The following is an 18383-nucleotide window of genomic DNA, read 5'->3' as shown; positions in this document are numbered from 1 at the left end:
AAAGGGATAGAAAAGGGCCTGCACACGTAGATCGGTCCCTGATACAATACCGTTCTTTAGCCCCTCTGCTAGGGATGCAATTTGATATGAGCTCTCAACTGGTCACTTCCTATACGGGCTTCAGTCAGATTGTCTGTCCTATTGCCATTATGTACCTCAGTGTCGACGAAACGAGACTTAACATCTTTCTTCGCTCAGTGATCGGAAGATAAAACTTACGGATCCTGATGCTGGCTTTCCATTTGCCTTGCACGTTCATCGACATAGTTGTGTCCTGGTCGTCGCTTAGCTTTGTAACGACGTAAACACACGTTTGCTGTTGTGATAATAAAAGGAATCGAATGAGAATCAGCAGACTATGCATCAGTAAAATTGAGGAAAGTCTACATTGGATATCATACAAACACTTCAACAGTAACACCAGTCCTTGGTCTAACCGAAGGATCTGGGCTTTAGACGGTCGAATCTATATCAATTGTTCTTCAACGGGCAAGACCTATTGACCGAGACGGTTGCTTGCCTTCCCTACAAGAACCGATAAGCGTATATTGAAGTCCTACTCATCACTATCATCAAGCATTTCACGCAAACCACTTTCATTATCGGAACTTCGCTTTGCAATTTCTTTAAATTGTTCTTGCAGACACTGTGTCAATCAATCATAAGAAGCTAAGATACTAAGCCATGTTTTCACTAGCATTCTGAATAACATCCGCTACTGAAAAGAGGATAGCAGCTCAGGAGAGGTTGCTCGGTAGTAGCGGGTGACTTATGCTACTTATCAGCAGTGCTCGCACCAACATAGAAGAGAGGAATCTGCTACTTACCTTTTCAAGAGGGAGGAAGGCACGGGGCACGAAAAAAAGGGTAGGTGCTATTGATCTATTTAGTGTTTTGTTGAGGAGGAATCCAAAGACCGGACTTACCTTTCTCGAAGGGACAGTCCACGATGTAGTGCGTCATGGCATCGTTCTGACGCGTCGCATCGGTCGATTTAGCGCAAGCTTTACATGGAGAAGCCGGTCGGATGCACTTCTCGATTGGGTGCGTGTTCGCGTTCTGCTTCCAACTCGGGTTGTTCGCGCAGCGGGTGCAGAGATAGGTCCTGGGGCACTGGCCAACGAAATGCTGCGTGCTGTCACAGTTGGTGCAGAACACGCTGATCCCCCAGTAGAGGATGCTCCGGTTGCGCAGCACGGCCTTCAGATTGTCGACGTCAACCTGGTTCTCTGGCTGATAGCGTCCTCGCCCGATGACGGATTCTCCAGCAAGCAAAGATGCTGCGACCATTGTTTGGGCGATATCGTTGCCGGCGTTGTGCAAGTACTTCTCTCGGACGCTGTACTGTCCGAGAATGTTCTTGAGGCTCATATTGCCAGAGCTCAGGCCGACTTCTCGAGCCATCACTTGAGTGTCGAGAGTCAAGACGATGACGCCTAAGGCCGCAAGGTCGAAGTCAAATTGCTCACGGAGGGTGTCAATGTCGTTTCCTACCGCGTGACCAAACAGGATGATCGGTCGTAAGTTGCCGCGTGTGTCGTACCGTTTAAAGGTATCGCTCAACGCTTGCTTCGCCTGAGTACCATCGACGAAGCACGTGGTGCCAAACTGGAAATCCTCCGGATGGCCCTCGCACTTCTCTCCGTTCACCCAGTGGGCGTTCTCCTTCAACCTCAGATGGTGGACCTCCATGTCATTCAGAGCGTGAATCGGCTTGCCCAACATAGTCTGGGGCAAGCGTAGCACTGAGATGCCGAGTTCAGTGACAATGTGGGGGTTGGATTCATGCCATTCCATGTCCACCCCAACTAGCAAAGCATCCTTCAATTGAAAATCAATTTCAGGAATGATGTATGGCGCTTGCTTCATCTTCAATAAGTGGGCAGCAGCCTGGACGTGCGACCGCTGCGTTAGGCCACCACGCGAATCCAGACCGTTCGCCAGAAACTGTGCGAGCTGACTCAAAGTCATGGGCTGTTGATTTGTTGCCATGATCCGAGAGGTGTAAACTATATTCTCGTAGTTGTAACCTGCCAAAAGGAATTTCGGTACGGATGCTCGTGGTCGGAAAGGTCGAGTGGGAGCTGATCAATCACAAGCCAGTTGTGAGTCGTACCGCTTGGGTTTGGTTTGGCTATGGTAGCCTAGCGCGTGGTGAACTTTATAGTGAATAGCTATTGTAGCTATCGTGAAAATTGTGCAGCAGCAGGCAGGCATTGTGCTGTTGTACAAAGAACACTAGTGATAGTTGCCTGGAGTTGGTGAAGAAGCGCGCATTGTGTATGCCCGCGACTGCATCACCTGCCACATGCGTTTGTGAAAATTGAAGCAGAACATCACGGTCAATTGAAAGACCGTATGAACAGGAAGTATGATCGGGAAAAAATGTTATATACTGTGAAAAAGGGGTATGATGAATCCAGTTAATGAAGAAGATGTGATGGGATCCTGAGCTATACATGTAGGTGAGGAGCAAGTGTTTGTCTATGATTGTTGATGTCTGGTAATCAAACAGTCAAACAAGAGGCAACATTGAGCGGTGTTTCAGACAGAACGATGAAAAGTGGATGATAGCAGATGGAATGGAGAGGAAAGAGAGAATAATTGGCCTACTAGGTAGAGTTTGACTCTGAGACCTTCGCATGTCAACGCACGAGGCAAGCATGGCTGCATAGCTTAGGCCCTACTAGTGCGTTTGTCGGTCTCTGAAGGTAAGCGCAGAGCAATATGATACACGTCTCAGAAAATCTGGATACTGCGCGTGTTGTCGCACAAAGTTTGAGCGTCAGTCCAGATGCACATTGGCCTCATTGGAAAGTCGTCATACTTCGTAGCCGCCCAAAGAAGGATTTGGGAAAGAAATTGCAAAGGTCTTGCACGCCTATGCTGTAGTGAGCTCCCGGAATGGTAGGAAATCTAATCACTCAAGCCCGTCGAGATCTGAATGGGGACACTCGGTGAAGAAATGATCCGAGCTTACGCAACGGATACAGAATACCTCTGTTCCTACGGGTGGAGCAGGCGTCGGCCGCTCCATCAGCTCATTCACAACCGACTGGGCAGTCTTCGAAGCAGACTGGCCGTGCTTCCCAGGCTTCGCTTTCGGGTTACTAGGCGACTGGTACAGATGCTTCCTTAGAGCGGAGAGCATAGATGAAATGGTGATGTAGGCCGCCGCGTTCCCACAATTGCCGGAATCCTTGGGTTGGATTTTGTATTGGGCAAGCAGGTAGTCGAGCTCAGCGTAGGGATTCCGAGTAAGCTTGCTTTGCTCCGCAATCACTTGACCATCCAACATGGCAATCGTTGTGCCGATTTTCGCAGGGTCGAATCCAAGGTCTTGCCATAGCGCTGCTAGTTCGTACATGTTGCCATGCTGAAGGCAAATGACGGGACGAAGGCCAAGTTCAAGGTTCTCTTCATCCATTGGTTGGGTCCAGATTTGCGTCAAGAAATCGACTACTTCATCTTTCGACGCAAAGGCGGAAGTGCCGAAGTGGTAAGCGTCAGGGTTACTGTTGCCAGCCGGAAGATGGGCGTGCTCTTGCAGTCTAAGATGCATAGACCAGATATGGGAAAGGTAGTTTTCGGCGTGAGGTCCCGCAGATGTGTCGATAAGTCCTTCCGTATTGAGACTCCGCCTGTCGAAACTACAAAGTCAATTGGCATTAGCAGAGTGCGACCTTACAATTGCACAAAAGAGGGCTGGTGCGAAAGTCTACAACCACTTCACCTACGTGGTGATTCCGATGCCCGACAACTTGTAAGGGCTGACGGTCATTTGGTCACAGGAGAGAGTGACCAGTACAGCTTCCTTGAAGAGCTCGTTCAGCTCGACTGTGCCGCCGTTCGGGATGTTTCTCCCCTGCAGATAGCGCTGCAGCACCAAGGAATTCTGTTGCGTCCAAACACGGTCTCTCAGCCGCTCTAGCTTCTTCGAGTTTGTCTTCGACATCGTGTTGAGTGACTCGAAGGGAACGTAGCAATGTCTACTGGTGCTGGACTGTTAGCAATCTATAATGGCAACGTAGCAAATGCTGTCGTTAGTAACCATTGTTTATCCTCACTTAGTTTAGGCACAGCGTAGGACCGTAAGTCCTACTTCGGTAGCAGAACGCGATATTCTCAAAAGACCTATTGTGTTGCTATTGCAAGTTGGGAGATAAGAACAGAGTGTGTCTCGCCGTTGTTGACGCCTCGCGTCATGATCATAGTTCAATGGTCTTGCACTAACCGAATCTAGTTTAGCGCTACTGACCGCTCCTTCCTCGGACATAACATCCGCCCTCTGCACCGTAATTGGTTGCTTCTGATACTCTTTATCCTCAGATTGCTCGCACTATGCATTGCTGGACCTTCACGTCGCATCTAAACCAAATGCTCTGCCTTAGTGCTGCATGCGAAGTCTCCATTGATCCGTACCGGCCGTGTGAACGCCACTGGTACCTCAGGGCATGGCGCATCTTCCATGGTGTTGAGCTACCGACATGCTAATCTCTCTTTGTTCTTAGGTTCTCATGAGGACATTGTGCCTATCTTCTTTCTATCGTTCAACCTCCGCCGGGCTTCTTTAGCGCACCCCCAAGAATGCTGGGATCAATCAATGCCGGTTCCGGTACGGTGAGGCCACATCGGATGAACATGCTCTTCCACATGGCGCCAACCGGTCGTTCTTCTGGCATAAAGACCACTGTATTCACATACGTCTCAGTCGTATTGTAGCAGGCTTCCATTGTGAAAAGCTGTGCCTCACAATTGTCACCTTTCGCAGAATAGAAGACACCGCAGCGCGCATGAGCAGGCAGGTCCACGCAAGTCCCATTCAGCCAACTACTTGCAGGTCTTGGTAGGTTCAGCCTCTGCAAGAGCTCGCCGCGACAATGCTTTGGACCTCCATCGCCAGCATACGACATCGCAACGATAGGTACTTGAGGTTGAGATGGCGGCGGTCGAGCGGTCGGTGTCGGTTTCGATGATCCGGTAGTCTCGCCAATGAACCCTTCGTCGACCGATGATGTTGGCTGGGCAATCGCCGTGGCTCCGATCATGCCTTCATCACTCGATATAATGGTTGGACGGCCTGTCACAACCCATGTCGCAGTCTTGTCAGCGGCAACTGTGGATGTTCCGCTAAGAATGTCGCCGCGGTCGAAAGCGCTTCCATTGATCGCAGCACCCGCTTGCTGAGCTTGCGCCTGCGCCTGTGCTCCAAGCTTTCCGTCTTTTGCAAGTTGCGCATTCGATAGTTGAACGAGTCTTCGCGGCACCTGCTGCGCGCGGATTTCGAGTGATGTGATTAGGGAGATGGTAATGATGACAATTAGGGTTATGGACGACGCAACGACAATAATTCGACGAGGTATCGCCATTGCAATGAGATTACTGAAGATCTGGTGAACAGGAATGAAGCATTGAGATCCTCCAGGTTCATGGTTGTCGCTGCCAAGAGAGGTGCTGCACCACGCGTTTCATCACGACCGACAGCTGAAACATCACGGAAGCTGGGCAAAGACCATCCCACCTTCAGTCACTCACCATTTGGATGCAGGCTAACATTACATTGTAGATTATTGCTCTATTTGCTTGTGTTCCGCACAGCGGCTTAGCGGCCATTACTCGACCGAAACAAGAGTTCCTCCCAAGAATGAATCACTTTTCAGTGTCCGGTTCTGTTATTACCAGAGAATCTGAGTTCCAGACCAACAGCATCCTGAAGTAATCGAGACCTCCTTCAGCATTCTGCGCTTCGACTCTGATCTTACATCTCTCTTTATCACGCCCTCAGCCCCCGCAAAGCCGGCAAAGGTGCAGCCAACATCTCAGCCATCGATGGTTCATTATCCCTCTTCTGGAGGCCATGCAAGAATGCTCCACGCTCTTTAGCCAGCCTGTCTTGCTCTCTTGCCTTTCTCGATGAAAAAACAACGAGTAGAATCCCCGAGACCAAGGCTAAAACAACAAGAACAATCACAAGCTTGTGATTACCAGTGAAATTGTCGTCGTCGCGCGGTGCAATAGACCTCGGTACTGCAGCTGGGACAAAAGGGTCGAACGACTTATCGCTTGGTGTCCCGATGCGAAAGGTGAAAGGCAACGATGCTGCACTATGAATCAGTCGCTGCACGGTCTGTATTGAGCTATAACACTTACGCGCCATGGCTGCTGCCTATGTGGATATCGTAGATCTCGCGCTAGGGTCGTGAACAGGTGTTCGTGGGTCCGCTCCACGGAGGACGAAACTCTTGCCCGGGACTAGTATGACCTTGGACAACATCGGCCTTTATTATTGTACAATTGAGAGGTGGCATGACAAGTAATGTTGTACAGGGCGGCTACAGAACATGTGTTTGAGTGTTGTGGCAGTGTTAATAGCCGGTTAAGCATTGCATGCAGGCCTGAGGTTTTCATGCATGACGATTCGCTGGACCACACCTGCTGATTTACAATGAGAGATCTAGCAACGCTTTCAGTCGCATGTGGCCTGTGGGCATATGTGCCTGGATGGTTGAAGGTTGTGTACATTGAGGCTAGGTCCTGTGTGCATACCAAGGCTGGCAATGCCGTGGTCTTTGTCCAAGACGTCATTCGACTACTATCGACCTATCGTCCTTTCTCAACAAGTTTCTGCGAGGTTACATTTGTATAAGTTTTAGGAATTGCACGTCTTAGCCATGCTGATATGATGTCCCGATGATCACGCCAGAACTCTTCGATGGGTCTTCAATGAGACGGACCCTAAGCAATACGCGTCAGGCGACAAACTCGGTCTCGTTTTTCGGGGCGGTGCGAGGGAGGACGCTAGGAGCATGAAAGCCCGTATTGTAGATGGAATAAGTATGATGTATAACTATTCATCCTCCATTCTCAATAAACAGCAAGAGCCATAGAAGGTAGGCACCTACTTTGAAGGACCACATAGTCTTCTTCCATGAGACATATAAGTCGTGGTACAACCAAAGACCACGACTGTCTCCCATACCCTCCAACCTGATTGTTCTCAGGAGACCGCTTGCCACACACTGAACATGACCACTGCCCCCACACTCTAGTTCAGATGTATATCATGATCGTAGACAGTACAATTATAATACCCATCGCCCCGCCAATTCCTAATCCCAAACGGCGGATGCCAGTCGACCTGCGCCTCCCCTTCCCCAAAGCGTAACCCAGCCTCCCGGAGCCCCAGCCTACCCCAGCCAGGCCCCGTAGATCCGTCGCACTTCTCCTCGTCATGCCTGATGCTACCATTAGCCACGCACCAACATATGGCCTTCTTTGACCTTCAACTTACTTGTACACGCTGCAAATACAGTTCCAACTAGTCGTCTTGAAGTGGGTTACAGGCATGTTGCCGATGGCGAATTGCAATTTGCCGCAGTTGTATTGTGGGGAGAAGCTGCCGTACATGGGGACGATCTGGCCGGGGTCTTGACGGCTGTAGGCTTCGCCGCATTTGTAGTACTCGACGGAGATGGTGACGTGCGGCGGTTCTGGGGTGTCGCCTATAACGAAGGTAGCTAGGAGCGCGAGCAGCAAGACGAGGTGGGTGTATAGCGCGCTCATGGCTGCTTGGGAGTGTTGTGGGGAGCGGTGGGTATGCCGTCGAGAAGTGGAGGCGGGGTAGGGTGAGGGTTACACTTGGGCAGGACCGTTCGTTGTGCTGATTGTGGGCACGGATCAGTGGCCGATGAGAGGTAGGTGCGGTGTATTCGTGAAACCTATGGATTCGAATTCACGCTCGGACAAACCGGTATTGGTGGTTTACCCTCAAACAAAGCATCGTTCACGCTCTAGTAAAGAATCTGACGGACATTCGACTTCCGCGATTCGGCTGCGATGTGCGGCTCAGTACCATGCGCTGCTGTGGAATCAACAAACGATCGCTGATTATCAAGTATTCGAGTGAACTAGTTGATGAATGCTGTGGAATGACTCATAGTGCAACCGATGCTAGAAACCAAATACAATGATATTTGAACATGCCTGCGTACCTTTCATACGCTCTTTGTCTCCGTTCTCATCGTCGCAAGCCGATAGTATCCCAAGACGATGATGGAACATTGACCCTTCTCGTTTGGGCAGTGACTCAACCGCTCTTGCTCCCACCACTCTTCGGCGCGCTTCCGCCACCACTCGTCTTCGTCCTGACACCCTCCGAGGCCCCTCCTTCCTGTGCACCTCTTGGCTTGCTGACCTCAGGGTTGCCCGGGCTGACGTTCAGCGCATCGCTCTCACCGCCCTCGCCCTTTCCTTCCGCCTCTGCTGTCTGTTCTGCGGCCTCGGGGCTCGTCTTGTTGGGATCGAAGGCGGCATCAGAGTGGGCGGCTGCGTCATCGGACCCGGACTTGGAATATTCGTTCGAGCGAGGCTTGAGAGAGTCCTTGTCTTGCGTGTCTTTTGAAGCGAAGCGGGGAGCAGTGGTGCTGAGGAAGCGTGGCTGCGAGACGACAGCGCGAGGCGCGCGTTGTAGGAAACGGCGAGTGAACATTATTGCTCTTGTGATGGTGTTGTTTGATGCGAGAATGGTGTAGTGCGAGCTTGGAGATGGCTCAATTGATTGCCAGCTTGAGTGAAGAAGTAGTTCGAATGTGATTAGGTGAATCCGAGGGTGTGGAGGAAGGGAAGCTGGGATGAGGTTGTGCAAGAGATGTTGGAGCTATGGGCACGTCGTGAGCGCTGTCTGACGTCAATGTACTTGCAACATTAGCCGAGGCCTTGGTCACGTGATGTGCTCCTGCCCGCGGGCGTGACCAGCTCCCTTCAACATGAAACTATCAGACCGAAGAGAATAATCTGTATTGAAGCCGAGCAGTGTCGTGTTCAAGGCTTTTTGATCGTTCCTTAGCTTGAGAGCAGTCGCTGAAAGCATCGGCGCGGAGTCGGACACATCTCCGACCTCCGAGTTTTACGACCGGAGAGCCCCACGCGTTCCTCCCACCTTTGATATCCAGGACCCTCCATTGGGCGCGAGTGTATGCAGCACTGTTCCCACACCTGCTTGAACTAGCTAGTCTCTGCATCCATATCTTAGAGCTCATCACCACGTGGATCTTTACTGCCTAACGCAGAGCATAAAGTCGGGCATCGTACCCTAAACTTTGAGGCTTCAAAACGTTCTCACCGAGATCGAAGACCAGTGCCATACCTCCATCTGTGAAGTAGGTATCTCCGATCTTTCAGGCCATGGTAAGCAGCATTCGCGTTGATTAAACTGTTTTGAATCGGATGTGCTCACGCCGTCCTTCCTAGACTCGAAGCTTTAGTGAATTGAGCGTGCGCTCGACGACCACTGTCAAACAACCCCCCTGAGATTTTACCTTCGACCCTAGTCAAGGCCTGAAAGACCTGATTCATACAAGAGATTCGACCTACTACATCATTTGACAAAACTATCCGATCTATACGACCACCATGGCCATCGCCCCAATGCCTTGGACACCGCCACCGCGCCCAGACCCAGAATCACTCAAGAACCCGCCCCCATTCGAACCTGTTCCTATCATCCACCTCCGCACCGGGAAAATCCGCGCAGTCTTCAACAAAGCCGGCATGACTTCTGCCATCCACAAGACTCCGCTTGCCTTCCCAGTTACCATTGCCGTATCAGGCATCGTCGGCGATGAACACGCTTACCTCCCCCACCGCTCCCCAGATAAAGCCATCCACCACTACTCCTCCGCGCACTACCCTCAATGGGCCGCCGAGATCCCTGAGAGTGCGCATATCTTCAAGCCAGGAGCTTTTGGCGAAAATTTGTTCAGCGATGAGTTAGACGAGACGAAGTTGTGTATCGGAGATAAGATTCGGATAGGCGGCGTGCTGTTGGAGGTCAGCGAGCCGAGAGCGCCGTGCTATAAACTCAATCATCGCTTTCAGGTCAAGAACATGGCGAATCGGGTGCAGAGTTTGCTGCGGACTGGCTGGTTGTATCGCGTGCTTGAGCCGGGAGTTGTGGAAGAGGGTGCGATGATAGAGCTTGTGGAGAGGGTGCATCCGGAGTGGAGTGTTGCGCGCGTGGCGTATTACTTGTTTCTTGAGAGGGATAACGTGGAGATGAATAAGGAGATTGCGGAGCTGGCTGAACTTGGCGAGGATATCAAGGGGCGCTTTGAGATGAGGTTGCAGAAGGGGAAGCTGGAGGACGAAGCGGGGAGGTTGTTCGGCGGTGATGAGGAGAAGATGGACACGTGGAACGAGTATCGATTGGTCGAAAAGAGGAGGGAGACGAGCGCCGTTACCGCGTTCGTCTTTGAAGCTGTGGAGTATATGGCCGAGGAGGACGTCAAGACCGTTGAGCCAGGGAGCCACGTTCGCGTCAAATTAGGAGGGAAGTTAGTCAGGGCGTACTCTGTCGTGGGCGGAACGACAAAGCTCTTTGCCCTTGGCATTGCGCTCGATCCTGAGAGTCGAGGAGGCTCCAAGTATCTACACCACGAGACGAATGTCGGCGACAAACTCACCTTTAGCCGTATCACAGCATCATTCCCTCTCGCTCAAGATGCGGACAAGCACATCATCATCGCTGGTGGCATTGGTATTACTGCTTTCCTCGCTGCAGCCGAGTATCTCCGTACTTCGAAACAAAACTACGAGCTGCATTTTGCAGTCTCTTCCGGGGTCCCTTTCGCTGCACAAATCGAAGCGCTTGGCTCGAATGCGAAAGTATACAACAAAGCTCTTGGTCAGCGCCTCGATCTGAAGAACATCATCGCCGGTGCTGACCCCACTTCGCACGTCTACACTTGTGGTCCACAGCGACTCATGGATGCTGTTGCCTCCGTTGCGAAGGAATACGGATTGGCCGATGCCTCTGTTCACTTCGAGCAATTCGTGGTGGCAGCATCAGGCGATCCGTTCACAGCGGAGCTAAAGCAAAGTGGAAAGACGCTGGAAGTTGGGCCCACTCAGTCTCTTCTGGACGTGCTACGGGCCGTCGGAATGGACATCGACTCTTCTTGCGAAGTGGGGAACTGCGGTACTTGCAGGGTGGACGTGTGTTCTGGCCGCGTGGAACACCGAGGAACCGGGTTAGGAGATGACGAGAAAAAAGACAGCATGCTGAGTTGTGTCAGTAGGGGTGTAGGACGGATCATCTTGGATCTCTGAAGATCTTTCACACACACAGATGCGCTTTACTTCTTTTACTTGTAAAGTCTTAATGAAATTTTGCTTTAGCATGCTGGTATCCTACAGCCACCGCTCCAACGCGGAAATACGCCACAAACCCAAACGCCATCCCATGCCATGAAATATGCACATCGAACTGTAACCCCAAGTCTCTCTCAATCGTCCCACCGCATATTCAACACCAACCCTTGCACTTCTTCCGCACTCAAGGGGTGCTTCCTCTTCACTTCGTGTTCCCGTTCGCCTTCAAAGAGTCACATGCCAACGGCACGGCCGTACCACTCGGCTGCAACAGGCCATCCGAGGACAAGTGCTGCGAAGGGCAGGACACTGCATCTCGTTAGTACCACCGATGTGGAACGTGGAAGGGGGGAAACGTACAATCCACCAGTGCGGGCGATGCGTCTGGGGTACAAGCTGAAGTCGACAGCGTGCGGCTTCGCAGTTGCGGGGTTGCGTGCGAACGGGTGGGGCTCAGTGAGGTAGCGCGCAGCGGTGCGAAACATGGCAAACTTTTGTGTTGGAGAAGGCATGCTGTGTATGTGATTGTGTTGCTTTGGACTTTGTGTCTTTTGGCTGGAGATTCGATTCGCTCGTAAGAGTTGAGTGTTCGCTCTAAAAGTTCCTTTTTATCCGAGTAGTTGATTTGAGTGTAGTAGACCGATGTCTATGTTGCCTTCTGGTAGACTAGATGTTTGGAGATGGTGTTGTAGATGCTGAGTGGAGAATGGCTTTCACTGGCAGCGTTACACGAGGATATATACAGCATGACGAGGGATGAGTCGGAAACGACATGGCAGACTTTGCGCAGAGTATCGCACCACACGAGTATCACGCCAGACGTTGGTGCGAGAGAGGCCGATTCATTACCGCGATGAGTGTGCAGCCTTGCGGTCTCGCTTACCATTGCCGCACGGCATGACCAAAGCGCACGCAGGCGCGAACATTGGGAAAATTCCTGTTCAGGCGAAGACGTTACGGGAGCTGTGTAAGGTAAGCAATTAGAAGACACGTTATTGGGCGATGGGCTGGGCATTGCTGATTGTGCGTGCGCGGGTGATGAGGCGCGGCCCTGCGTCGCGAGAGAGTGGTGTGATGGTGTCGTGAAGGGGGCCTTGGGGGATCGGCGGCTGCCGACTCTGCAGTAAGCGAGCGGCAACCGGCGCCACCTGAGAATGGTGTGATCTTTTCGCACGAAGAGTCAACCCGTAGGATTTCGCCGACAGTTATTCTCGTCGCGAAGAATTACGCAAATCTTCGGCATCGTTAGTCGCGATGGTGTCGCAATGCATCGCTGGTCGACTTTCTCTACATCCGCACGCGAACGAACAAATGGCGTCTTCCCGCAGCCAAAGAGCATCGGCCGAGGAACTGGGCCCTTGTGTAACGCAATTTAGGTCAACTCAATGTGCAACATCACGCAGGCCTTGGGCGCAGCATTGATGTTCTTCGGTGCTTCGCCAGCTGTGAGCATGGGCACGAATGGAGTGGAGTGAAGTAGGCCTCACAGTATCTACACTGGGTCAACTCGAAGTACGATACCGATATGAACTCACGACCTGACTCTTTCGGGCGTGGATAAGATGGTCACATATTTTTCCCTCCTGTACTGATTCTCTTCCAGTTGCTTCACCCAAAGCTCAAGCTGTGCGCGCTGCACCTCCTGCCAGCTCATCTCCTCTACTCACGCTTCCCTCGCGCTACATCGAGATTCTTGCCTGGATTACTATCTGTGCTTCTTCAACTTGTTACAAGCCTTGAACGAATGCTTCAACTTCTTTGGAATCGAATGGGGCCTAGAATTCCAGCCGATACAGTTTCCACCTCTGCAGTGGTTATGGTCACTGCAGTAATCCTCCCAATCCTCACTGTTCTAAAAACCTTGAGCGATCAAGGAATGTTCAGTCCTGTCGTGTGAGCGGTCGTAATATCTAGCCTTCCATGGAACATCGCCGCACTTGCATGGGTGATTGCGTCCGGACTTGGACTAGGCGGAGGAGATGGCTTCGCCTTTCGGATTGCGACAGATGGAAAGAGAAAATGCGCCAACGCGGCCTTCGTCGTATTTCTCCTCGGTCAACTCGAAGTGAAGTACATTATACGTTTCTGCTCCAGTAATGAGAACACACGACATCGAGCTTCCTTATCCACACTTGCCACCTCCAGCTATCGGTCCGCCATGACCTGCTTTCTCTGTCTCAATTGAAATCCTGCTCGTGAGACCTTTTCTGCGATTACTATGCGAAAGGACGAAGGGCACAAGATCAGAGCGAGGTTGGAGATAACAAAACATGCTCAAGCTTTTGGTCGATTGACGTACTTTCAGCTAATTCTACGAGGCGGGCGAAGTGGGCGAATTAGGCTAATGTAAATTCCGATCCTGAAGATTCATCGCTCTTTTTCGCTCTTCGTGTTCAATATATCTGTCCTGTGCGACAAAGAAGAGGTTCGTTATCTGCGGAGTTGATGACAGCTCGAGAGCCCACTCCAAGCCATTCTTGCGAATCAGCTCTGCAAGCGCATCTTGCGCAGCGACTATCTCTTTGTCCATTGAATTGACGTCTCTCCAACTATCCATGTTGTAATTCAGCAATCTGAGATCTGGTGTGAACTGCTCCCAATTTCTGTCGCAGACATATTCACTAATGACCTCAACTCTCTGCTCGGTATTCCATCCTGCGGGATCGTACTCCCACGGATCCGACAAGATCCTCAGTTCCACAAGTCCAGGCGGCAGGACATCGGAAAGTCGAGGTGCTCCCTCGGCATATGCAGGGGGGTCATAATGGAGCCTGATACCCTTTTTGGAGGGACCGAAGAGAATGGTGAAAGTTGTTTCGAGCTTCTTTAGTGCAAGCATGTCCTTTACGCGCAGCCAGCCTTCCACGCAAGGCTGGCCTCCAGCGTCACATTCATTCAGATCGAGCACGTATGTGACCTTGAGAGTGGTAAGGGTGTGTTGTATAGGAGCCAGCATACTGCTGAGATGTCGAGCATCTATAACGTCGTTGTCAGCCGGACCTTCGTGGACGACGTACCCATAATGCAGAGATTTGATCTTTGTAGTGAGCGGGAGAAGTCTCGACAGTATATCAGAGTTGGTATCATCGTCTGGGAGTTGCAAGTGGCGAATGATGTTGGCCACCTCTTTAGATTTCGAAATTGTTGCTTCCAGAGTATCGACGACCAATTGGAATCGCGGTGAGTTACCCGACATAACAACGTGTTCCAGGATGAGCGGCATGACAGCGGCTCGCAGAGCTACGCATGTTTGCAATAACGCTTTGAAGTCGCTGCGGTCCACACTGTGGAGGATCTCATTTTGCAATTCTGCGGGCAAATCGAGTAACTTGGAGGACTGTGTCTGGCGTTCTGGTTTGATCGAGAACGGCTCAGAGCACGCTGCTAGGAGATTTTCATCCTCGAGTCGCATGTTATCGCCATCTTTCCAAACTTCGTACGTGCTCTTGTAGATACCTTCTTCAAGGCATAACGCGTTTCGATGGTGACGCTGCGCCCCCTCATCCACTACTGACTCCCAGCTGGACGTCGTTGAGTTGTCGTGCGACAACATCGCCGAAATAGGATCCTGTGCGTTCCATGACGGACTCAATTGAGGACTGGTCGGAGAATATGTCGGCGAAGTTGGGCTGTATGGCGGGCTGGTTGGGTTTGATGGGCTTATTGGCGCCCAAAAGGTAGGAGAAGGTATGTTATCTGCATCCCTATCAGGCTGTGAACCACTTGTGCTATGCATTGTAGTCATCTGTACTGTAGTAACGTTTGAGCTGTAAGTTTAATGCATCAACCAGCACCGTGATGGCAGATTTGTATGCCCAGCGTCAGCTAAGCTTTACGGAAAATGCCTAGTTCTTTGCTCAGCCACCAAGGCGTAGGGCTACAGCCTGAACTTTCAAAGCTGTTGTCAAGCGGCACAATTGTTTGCATAGGGCTGAGCCACACCGTGACTGCAGCCTAGCCGCAGGATTGAAGCTGCTCTTTCGTTGCAACAAGATAAATTGCACAGATAGATCCCGGTTGAATAGCACAGAATATAAAGCAGAGGATGAAGACGTTTGGAAAGAAGATTGCGAATGACATTCGGAATCTCGACAGAAACACTTACAGGCAAGCGCGCCTGGCCAAGTGAAGGGGGTACCTTAGGTAATCGCTTCATTCAGCTTAGCGCATAAATCAGTGCGCGACCCGCTGTCCAGCAGGTAGACACGATCCTACCAGAACTTCAGCGTTTAATTCATAATTTGTCCTGCAAATCCCGACATGAGGATATCGCGCTCCGCCTAGATCATCTTTATGACTCCTATGAAGAGGCCTATAATGTCCTCAGGACGCATGGTACGGAGCCTAGCTACGGCTTCGAGCTCAAGTGGATTGAACCTCACAACTGTGATGTCAAAACGTGACGTACTATGATTGCATTCAATTTAGGAAATGTCACCCAAAAAGCAATAATGCTGCGCACAAGTACACGCTTAATGGATTAGCGATTAGGAAGATGCATTTAAAGAGGCAGCTCACTCGTTACGTCCAGAAATTCTACAAGTACGTACTGTGCATGTGGCACATCGACAGGAGCGTACAGACAAAGGCTTAATAGGGTCGATGGTGTAATGAAAGCTTGAGCTTCTAGCCAGTGTGTGAGTGCACCTTGACAGTTGAGCCTTTCTACCCTACACAGTATCATATCATCTCGATAGGACGAGGCGAGAAGTTGTTGCCCAAGGTTGTTCGTCAGAAAGCAACTGGGGAACGCCGTGTACTCGGAGATTCCTATCCTCCTTCTCGTCCGAGCCTAAATTCCGTGTTCTAACCGTAAAAAGCAAGGTGGATGATAAATTCCGGTGAGCCCCATGGTACCCCGCTAATTACGCGAAATACGTTAAATACGGCTGCAGGAACAGGGCCGACAGTGGAAGACTTGACGCATGTATAGTCACGATAATTGATTAGATCAGAGCATGTGGGAACACACTGCATACCGCGGCCAACCATATTTTATCATTTTAAAAGAGCTGGATAGGCTTTCCTCGTAAAAACACACCCCTCATTCGACATCTCGCTGAGGATCAGTCTTCAGACCAACTTGTATTGTGGTATCAGCCAAAAGTAAGCCAAAAGTAATCCCAATTCACCATATCCCACGCCCCCGTTATCAATTGATTTCAACCAATATCTGTTGGAGAACTCCTGGTTCTGAAACATAAGTTTGGGCACGCAAGGTGGCGGATTGGGATTACTTTTGACTGCAACCACCGTACTGTGTAGGAAAAACGCATTCACAGAGATGAGGAGACGTAGCATTAAGGGCCTGTCGAAAACGGGCGTAATAAGTGATTCTTTATCTAGACTTTGCTACTTTTGGAAACCACAGAGACGAGTTGACGTGGCATGAATTTTGTCTGTCATTCGATCACAGAATTATCAACATTTGCACATTCGATTTTGCACAATACCGAGTGGGCCTTGGTTCCGGTGTTCCTATTCGACACGGTTTCCGAGTTCTCTATGCTTTCCAATGCGGCTGATTAATTCAAACACAATCCACGCAGGCTCTCAATGACGTATTTGATAATAAATAGGCCCATTCTTCGATCAAAACGGCTCGATCAGTCTCCATACTTTCGAGATCGTATCAACAGATCTCGAGGATTTAACCCATAGCAAGCTTGTACCAGCTTCCAGACTTCACTGCAATGAAACAAGTCATCAACCTTTGTGGCTCAGAAGTTAAGGTCAAGATTACAGACGGCCCCATCCCTGAGCCTGGCGCCAAGCAAGTCCTTATCAAAGTCATCGTCTCCGGTTCCAATCCCAAGGACTGGAAGGTCCCAGAATTTGCAGCTGCTTACAATGGCCCCGATGATGGTTCGGTCATGGCGATGTCAAAGGCTGGTGTAAACCAAGGCGACGATATTGCGGGTATAGTTGAAAAAGTCGGTGAAGATGTGATTGAATTCAAGGTACGTGGGCTGCGACTGATCAAATGAATGATTAGTAATGTGAGAACAGAAGGGAGACAGTGTCGCAGCTTTCCATGAGATGGGAGCTCCTGGAGGTTCGTACGCAGAGTATGCACTTGCGTGGGATTCGACTACTTTCCACATCCCTACTTCGAAATCCTTTGAGGGTACGTTGTCCCGTCCTTTTAGCGTTCTGGTATCAGTGAGATCACAATTATTAACTCGCTTTCGCAGAAGCTGCAACGATCCCTCTCGCAGCCCTCACCGCCGCAGTAGCTGTATTTCGCAACCTCAAACTCCCTACACCCTGGCTTCCCGCCACCACATCTACGCCTTTCCTAGTGTACGGTGCCAGTTCAGCTGTTGGGTCGTTCGCCATCAAACTCGCACGCAACAGCAACATCCACCCAATCATCGCAGTTGCTGGTAAGGGCACTCACTACGTCGAAACGCTTCTCGATCGAACAAAAGGCGACGTAGTCTTTGACTACCGCAATGGCGCCGACAAAACAATCAGCCAGATCCGCGCACACCTCAAGGCTGGGAATTACGGTGAAGTCAAACACGGAATAGACCCTGGCATTGGCCTTCCGAGTCAAAAAGTGTTGACGGAGATTGTCGCGCCTGATGGAGCAATCAACCTTGTCCTACCGAGTAACTTTGACGTTGGATCTGCGACTAAGACCACCACTTCAGTCGGCATCGTTCATAATCAGGATAACGGGGGCTATAGTGCCGATGGTGGTGATTGTAGAGACTTGGGTTTCGTAACTTGTCGCTGGTTCACCAAGGCGTGGCAGGCGGGAACGTTCGAGGGGCATCCATTTGAAGTGAGGCATGGAGGACTGGAAGGCGTAGAGCAAGCACTGAAAGATCTAAAGGATGGAAAGCAGAGTGCTGTGAAGTATGTTTTCCGGATTGCGGATACGCCTGGTATATAGGATGATATGGCTTGGTTCGAATACTGCGGAGATATGGAAACAGCCTTGAATGTATAGCATTGAGGAAGTAAACTTGAATAAGGAACATCATGAAACTCTTTTGGCGGATCAAAATGGTGACTAAAATGGTTCGGTTGGCTTGATCAAAGGAAGGAGTAATGCCGACGAGGGTTTAATGAGTGTTGGGGCTAGTTGGCAGTTCGGAGTTCCGAAAACTAAAGCGGGAGCTGCCTGTACAGGTTTCGATTACGGGCATTCGAGCTGCAGTATTCTCAGGGGACGCCATCTATACCCATGTTGGTGGAACACATGATTATGCGTGATGATCTTGGTC

The 18383-nt window shown here is 50.7% G+C and overlaps 8 protein-coding genes across 8 annotated transcripts; 2 read left to right on the top strand and 6 right to left on the bottom strand.

Moving 5' to 3' along the window:
- Positions 1-556: 556 nt before the first annotated feature.
- On the bottom strand, positions 557-2310 carry N0V89_008118 (uncharacterized protein; the record flags this gene model as incomplete). The annotated part of the gene is made up of 4 exons (XM_056216876.1): positions 557-646; positions 828-874; positions 927-1974; positions 2302-2310. The coding sequence occupies 4 exons, from the start codon at positions 2308-2310 to the stop codon at positions 557-559; spliced, it is 1194 nt and encodes a 397-aa protein (XP_056068432.1).
- Positions 2311-2920: 610 nt separating this feature from the next.
- Positions 2921-3955, bottom strand: N0V89_008117 (uncharacterized protein; the record flags this gene model as incomplete). The annotated part of the gene is made up of 2 exons (XM_056216875.1): positions 2921-3650; positions 3738-3955. The coding sequence occupies 2 exons, from the start codon at positions 3953-3955 to the stop codon at positions 2921-2923; spliced, it is 948 nt and encodes a 315-aa protein (XP_056068431.1).
- Positions 3956-4550: 595 nt separating this feature from the next.
- Positions 4551-5369, bottom strand: N0V89_008116 (uncharacterized protein; the record flags this gene model as incomplete). Its single annotated transcript, XM_056216874.1, has 1 exon — positions 4551-5369. One exon carries the CDS (start codon positions 5367-5369, stop codon positions 4551-4553), a length of 819 nt encoding a protein of 272 aa, XP_056068430.1.
- Positions 5370-7291: 1922 nt separating this feature from the next.
- On the bottom strand, positions 7292-7563 carry N0V89_008115 (uncharacterized protein; the record flags this gene model as incomplete). Its single annotated transcript, XM_056216873.1, has 1 exon — positions 7292-7563. A coding segment is annotated over one exon (272 nt), but the record flags the coding sequence as incomplete, so codon positions are not given.
- A 523-nt stretch (positions 7564-8086) lies between these two features.
- On the bottom strand, positions 8087-8488 carry N0V89_008114 (uncharacterized protein; the record flags this gene model as incomplete). The annotated part of the gene is made up of 1 exon (XM_056216872.1): positions 8087-8488. The coding sequence occupies one exon, from the start codon at positions 8486-8488 to the stop codon at positions 8087-8089; it is 402 nt and encodes a 133-aa protein (XP_056068428.1).
- Positions 8489-9426: 938 nt separating this feature from the next.
- N0V89_008113 (uncharacterized protein) lies at positions 9427-11106 on the top strand (the record flags this gene model as incomplete). Its single annotated transcript, XM_056216871.1, has 1 exon — positions 9427-11106. The coding sequence occupies one exon, from the start codon at positions 9427-9429 to the stop codon at positions 11104-11106; it is 1680 nt and encodes a 559-aa protein (XP_056068427.1).
- Positions 11107-13489: 2383 nt separating this feature from the next.
- N0V89_008112 (uncharacterized protein) lies at positions 13490-14701 on the bottom strand (the record flags this gene model as incomplete). The annotated part of the gene is made up of 1 exon (XM_056216870.1): positions 13490-14701. The coding sequence occupies one exon, from the start codon at positions 14699-14701 to the stop codon at positions 13490-13492; it is 1212 nt and encodes a 403-aa protein (XP_056068426.1).
- A 2140-nt stretch (positions 14702-16841) lies between these two features.
- Positions 16842-18049, top strand: N0V89_008111 (uncharacterized protein; the record flags this gene model as incomplete). The annotated part of the gene is made up of 3 exons (XM_056216869.1): positions 16842-17108; positions 17158-17275; positions 17343-18049. The coding sequence occupies 3 exons, from the start codon at positions 16842-16844 to the stop codon at positions 18047-18049; spliced, it is 1092 nt and encodes a 363-aa protein (XP_056068425.1).
- Positions 18050-18383: the final 334 nt, after the last annotated feature.

The sequence above is a fragment of the Didymosphaeria variabile genome (genome assembly GCF_027946475.1).
Source record: "Didymosphaeria variabile strain IMI 356815 chromosome Unknown scaffold_6, whole genome shotgun sequence".
Classification (NCBI taxonomy): domain Eukaryota; kingdom Fungi; phylum Ascomycota; class Dothideomycetes; order Pleosporales; family Didymosphaeriaceae; genus Didymosphaeria; species Didymosphaeria variabile.
This window is presented reverse-complemented; position numbering and strand designations above follow the sequence as displayed.